General features: G+C 44.8%; 1 protein-coding gene across 1 annotated transcript; it reads left to right on the top strand.

The window, feature by feature from the left end:
- Positions 1-1,040: 1,040 nt before the first annotated feature.
- LOC119335572 (aquaporin PIP2-2-like) lies at positions 1,041-2,102 on the top strand. The gene has a single exon (XM_037607684.1). The coding sequence runs from the start codon at positions 1,108-1,110 to the stop codon at positions 1,960-1,962; it is 855 nt and encodes a 284-aa protein (XP_037463581.1). The 5' UTR covers positions 1,041-1,107; the 3' UTR covers positions 1,963-2,102.
- Positions 2,103-5,179: the final 3,077 nt, after the last annotated feature.

Genomic DNA, 5,179 nt, shown 5'->3' with positions numbered 1-5,179 from the left:
GTGCCATCGGGTCAGGGTGAAAGGCACTTTTTTTTTTGGGCAAAGCATTTGTATAATTCTTTAAGCTGCTACTTTTAACAATTGCTTGCTACCTTTCGCAAAATAAAAACTGTTTGCTACAACTTTGAATTAGTATAATCATGGCACTACAAAAAATAACTATTGTACACATACTAAAGTTTATATAACCAGTCTAGCTAGGAACAAGTGGTCGAACTTTAGCAACACAGATTGTAAGATGCATTCCAAAGGAAAAAAAAACAAGTGTGATTAAGGCTCAGCTTTGTGCTTGTCACATGAATTGAGTTATGTTGAATATACTTTATAATCTAAAGTGGAAAGATGATAGCTGCAGAGAAATTTGGTTAAATAGGTGACAATATATGCAATATGTTCCGCAATCCTTGCGTACTAGACCAATGTTCAAGCCTCATTTAGCCATGAGCCCGTTATATCAACGTCCTGTCCAAACCCAACCGTATATAGATTAAGCACATGTTCATAAGAGGCAGGCCTTGGATTCTTTGTCCTAAAACGTTATATAGCTTGCCCGGTTCAAAAAAAAAACCGTTATATAGCCATTCTTCTTGGTTCTTCGTGGTTTGGCTCTTCTTCTACGATTGATAGATACACATATAGTATGAGACTAAACCCAACAAATTTTGTCCTTGCATGTCGGTTTGTCCCTAAACTATGATCATTTATTAAACTACGATCGGAAGTTCTTGGCACATGTGCGCAATTTTCTGGATTTATTTCAGACCTACCAGCGACGTGCGTTCCGTGGGAGCAGACGTTTCCATCGACTACGAGTCCACATTCAGTAAGACAACTGTCTGGTTGGTTGGTCACTTGAGGAGATGGTGTGCATGCATGGGATCAGTTCATACATACACTTTATTAGACCGACAAAAACCAGACGCAGCATGTGCTAACTACTCTAGCAGCTAGGGCATGCATAGCAATAGCATACCTGCAGGCTAGCTATATATACATGCAGCTTGCTAGCTAAGCTTGTCAACATCGATCGAGAAAGCAAACCATCGCCCATTCAGCTAGCTAGAGCCTAGAGCTACCCATCTCCACCGTACGTATCAATCCATCCACATGGTGCCCAACGGTAACAATGACAACAACAACGCCGCCAAGGACTACCGTGACCCTCCCCCGGCGCCGCTCATCAACGCCGGCGAGCTGGGCAAGTGGTCGCTCTGGCGCGCCGTCATCGCCGAGTTCACCGCCACGCTCCTCTTCGTCTACGTCACCGTCGCCACCGTCATCGGCCACAAGCGCCAGACCGACGCCACCGTCGGCTGCGGCGGCGCGGGAATCCTCGGCATCGCGTGGGCCTTCGGCGGCATGATCTTCGTCCTGGTCTACTGCACCGCCGGCGTCTCCGGCGGCCACATCAACCCGGCCGTCACCTTCGGCCTCCTCCTCGCCCGCAAGGTCTCCCTCGTCCGCGCGCTGCTCTACATGGTCGGGCAGTGCCTCGGCGCCATGTGCGGGGCCGGCCTCGTCAGGGCCGTGCACGGCGCCCAGTACGCGCGCCACGGCGGCGGCGCCAACGAGCTCGCGCCGGGATACTCCAAGGGCGCCGGGCTCGCCGCGGAGATCATCGGCACCTTCGTGCTCGTCTACACCGTCTTGGCCGCCACCGACCCGAAGCGCAAGGCGAGGGACTCCCACGTGCCCGTGCTGGCGCCGCTGCCCATCGGGTTCGCGGTGCTCATCGTGCACCTCGCCACCATCCCCATCACCGGCACCGGCATCAACCCGGCCAGGAGCCTCGGGCCCGCCGTGGTGTACAACAACAAGAAGGCGTGGGACGAGCAGTGGATCTTCTGGGTGGGGCCCTTCATCGGGGCCGGCGTGGCCATGGTGTACCACCAGTACATCATCAGGGGCGGGGCCGGCAAGGCCTTGGCCTCCTTCCGCCACAACTACATCTCTACAGCCTAATGCATTAATTTGTTTCCTTCCTTCCACCATTCATCAGAGAGCGAATCTGCAAAATGTACATGCATGGCTAGCTTGCATTCACCGTCTCGTGTTTTTTTTTCTTTTTTTTTAAAAAAAATTCGTTATGTAGTTTTTGTCATGCAAAAAACGAGCATATGTAAGTTTGGTGTTGTAAGTTTTTTTCTCTTTGCGTGCTGTTGTAAGTTTATTCATTCAGTGATGTATATATGGTGTACGTTGTGTTGTGTGTTTAGTTAGTCATGTCCGTTCTAAATGTGTGCGAATTGCTCGTTAATTCATTCCTCACCTTCTCTTGAGCACCATAAAAACAAGTCGATCGTATGACATTATATATAGAAACTATGCAGATTATTCCCCTTTTTATCATCCGGATCTATTTGTTGCGCACAATTCCAGCTCCGCGGTTCGCCGATTGCAGCGCCATGCTTCTTGCTGCTCACATGGTCGCTGTCATGGGCGCTTCCAGTAGGGCGGTCACGAGGCTTCTTGTGTCAACGGTTGCAATATTCCCCACATAGATCTCACGCACGGTCGGTTGCCCGATTCCAAAACCATTCCCAAATACTACTATAGGGTTTACAATGCATATATATAAGATAAAGGATGAAGGCGGTTTTGGTTTGACAACATATCCTGTGGTGTGACAGTTTTGTGGCCGAGGTGTCCTTTGGACATTGCCACCCACATGTTCACATTTAGTTTTTTTTTTTTAGAAAATGAGGAATACCCCCGGTCTCTGCATCTGGACGATGCATACGGCCAATACATGTTCACATTTAGTACCTTTTATCAACAAAATACCAGACAAACGGATGATCCAAAGGCGACTGGAAAAAGAATTAGGTAGTCTGCTAGAGAAAGAAGAGCTCTTCTAGAACCAAAGATCGAGAATGGATGAGATTCGTGATGGCGACAGGAATACAAAGTTTTATCATCGTAAGGCAACATGGAGGAAAAAGAAAAATAAAATTAGCCAGCTGGAGAAGGAAGATGGTAGCGTCACAGATAATATCAAGGAAATGGAGGAGCTAGCTACGTCCTTTTTTCCAGAAATTATACACAGCCAAACAGCGAGTGCAACCGGATATTATACTGGGTACTATAGAGCCCCTAATTACACAACAAACTAATGAAATGTTATGCAATGAATTTCCCGATCAAGAGATCAGCAACGCATTGTTCCAAATAGGGCCGCTGAAGGTCCCCGGAGCAGAAGGGTTCCCTGCTGGATTTATCAAAGGCATTGGGGTACTCTGAGCAAGGAGGTGATAAAGGCACTAAGGGAGTTTTCTAAATGCCAGAAGGGGTTAATAATACCGTCATAGTATCAATACTGAAGAAGGAAAACCCAAGCTCCCTCAAAGATTATAGACCCATCAGCTTATGCAATGTCGTGTACAAAATTATTTCAAAATGTTTAGTAAACAGGATGCGACCTTTACTACATGATTTGATAGCCCCGACTCAAAGCGCCTTCATACCGGGGCGGATGATCACGGACAACGCTCTAATTGCGTTCGAGTATATACACAGTATCCATAAGAGCTCAGATGCAAAAGTAAATTTTGTGCATATAAATTAGATGTCGCAAAAGCCTACGAGAGAGTCGACTGGAAATACCTTGAAGGGGCAATGAAATGTTTAGGTTTTGCTGATAAATGGATACAATGGATCATGACGTGTGTAAGATCAGTGAAGTATTCGTCCGTTTCAACTGAAATATGCTACAGAGTTTCTCCCCTACACAGGGTTTGAGACAGGGGGATCCACTTTCACCGTATCTATTCCTTTTTGTCATAGATGGACACTCACGTCTAATTCGTAGTTGGGCCGAAGCGGGTGGAGATTCAGGGGCTAAAAATTTGCCGTCAAAGCCTTGGTATTTCACACCTATTATTTGCAGATGATAGATTGTTATTTCTTAAAGCAAATATTGATCAAGCAACCAAGGTGAAGCACATACATTTTTGAGAAAGCGACGGGCCAGATGATTAGCCCATCAAAATTCTCCCTACTCCTTGGAAATAAATGCTCACAAGAGGATGGTCAGGAAGTCATAAATATCGCTTCGGAATAAAGGCTTGCGGCAGTGTAAAAACTCATCTAGGTTAACTTTCGGGGGTTTTGGTATTTATAGGAATTTTTGGCATTGGAATCACGCGAAGAGGGGCCACATGGGGCCCACGAGGTATCGGCCACTAGTAGAAAACGGGACTTTAGTTCCGGTTCTAGAGGGCCTTTAGTCCCGGTTCTGGAACCGGGACTAAAGACCGCCCCCCTTTAGCTAGTCCTGATTGTGTTACGAACCGGGACTAAAGGCCCTCCACGTGGCCGCTGTCTAGAGCTCGACCTTTAGTCCCGGTTGGTGACACCAACCTGGACTAAAGGAATTTTGTTGGATCGATTTTCAAATTTCTGAATTATTTGTATTTAATCTCTAATCACCCCTCATCACTGCTCAACTTAATCTCTAATCTCTAATCACCCCTCATCATTTCAAATCGTCTAACTTCCCGGTTGGTCACCCATCCTCTCACTACTCCAGCCTGAGCACGCTTAACTTCCAAGTTCTATTCCCCCTTGTATCCAAGTGTGCACTTGATGTTTTTCTGACAATAGTAAGCTGTCAATCCTATTAACCCTTAGGAGTTGAAGTTGAGCATGAAGTCACACGTTACACCGTTTGAGTTTGAAACTATTATTCTTAAAACCAATAATTATTTAGTAACACTAATATTTCTTGAATAATTAGTTTGACCATAGTTTGATGACAGTTTGACCAGGTTTGACCAAAATTCAGAAAAACTGAAATAATTATATAGTAACAATACTATTCTTGAATAATTATTTAGTAACACTACTATTTCTTGAATAAGTAGTTTGACCAGATTTAACCAACATTCAAAAAACTGAAATTTGAGCATAACTTTTTTTTCCTTTTAGAATTTGAGGATTCTAAAAAATTGCAAAACGGCCTACGACCATCAAAATCAGATGCGAATTTTCGTGCTGAACATTTTGATATATTATACGGGTTTTTTTTCAATGTCGTATGCAAAAGATATAGTTGTTATACTTTTTCATCAAACTTTTTTGCAAAACATGTCCAAGAGTAGATGTAGTGACATAACTAGTAGATGTAGTAACATAACTTTTTGAAGTTTTTATCATTTTCTTTTGTTTTTTTTCAAAAATG

This window comes from Triticum dicoccoides, chromosome 7B (assembly GCF_002162155.2).
Source record: "Triticum dicoccoides isolate Atlit2015 ecotype Zavitan chromosome 7B, WEW_v2.0, whole genome shotgun sequence".
NCBI lineage: Eukaryota > Viridiplantae > Streptophyta > Magnoliopsida > Poales > Poaceae > Triticum > Triticum dicoccoides.
Note: the sequence above shows the minus strand (reverse complement) of the source record. Positions and strands in the feature narration are given on the sequence as shown.

Coding starts and splice junctions, on each gene's coding strand:
- LOC119335572 (XM_037607684.1), top strand. CDS start 1,108: ATGGTGCCCAACGGTAACAATGACAACAACAACGCCGCCAAGGACTAC.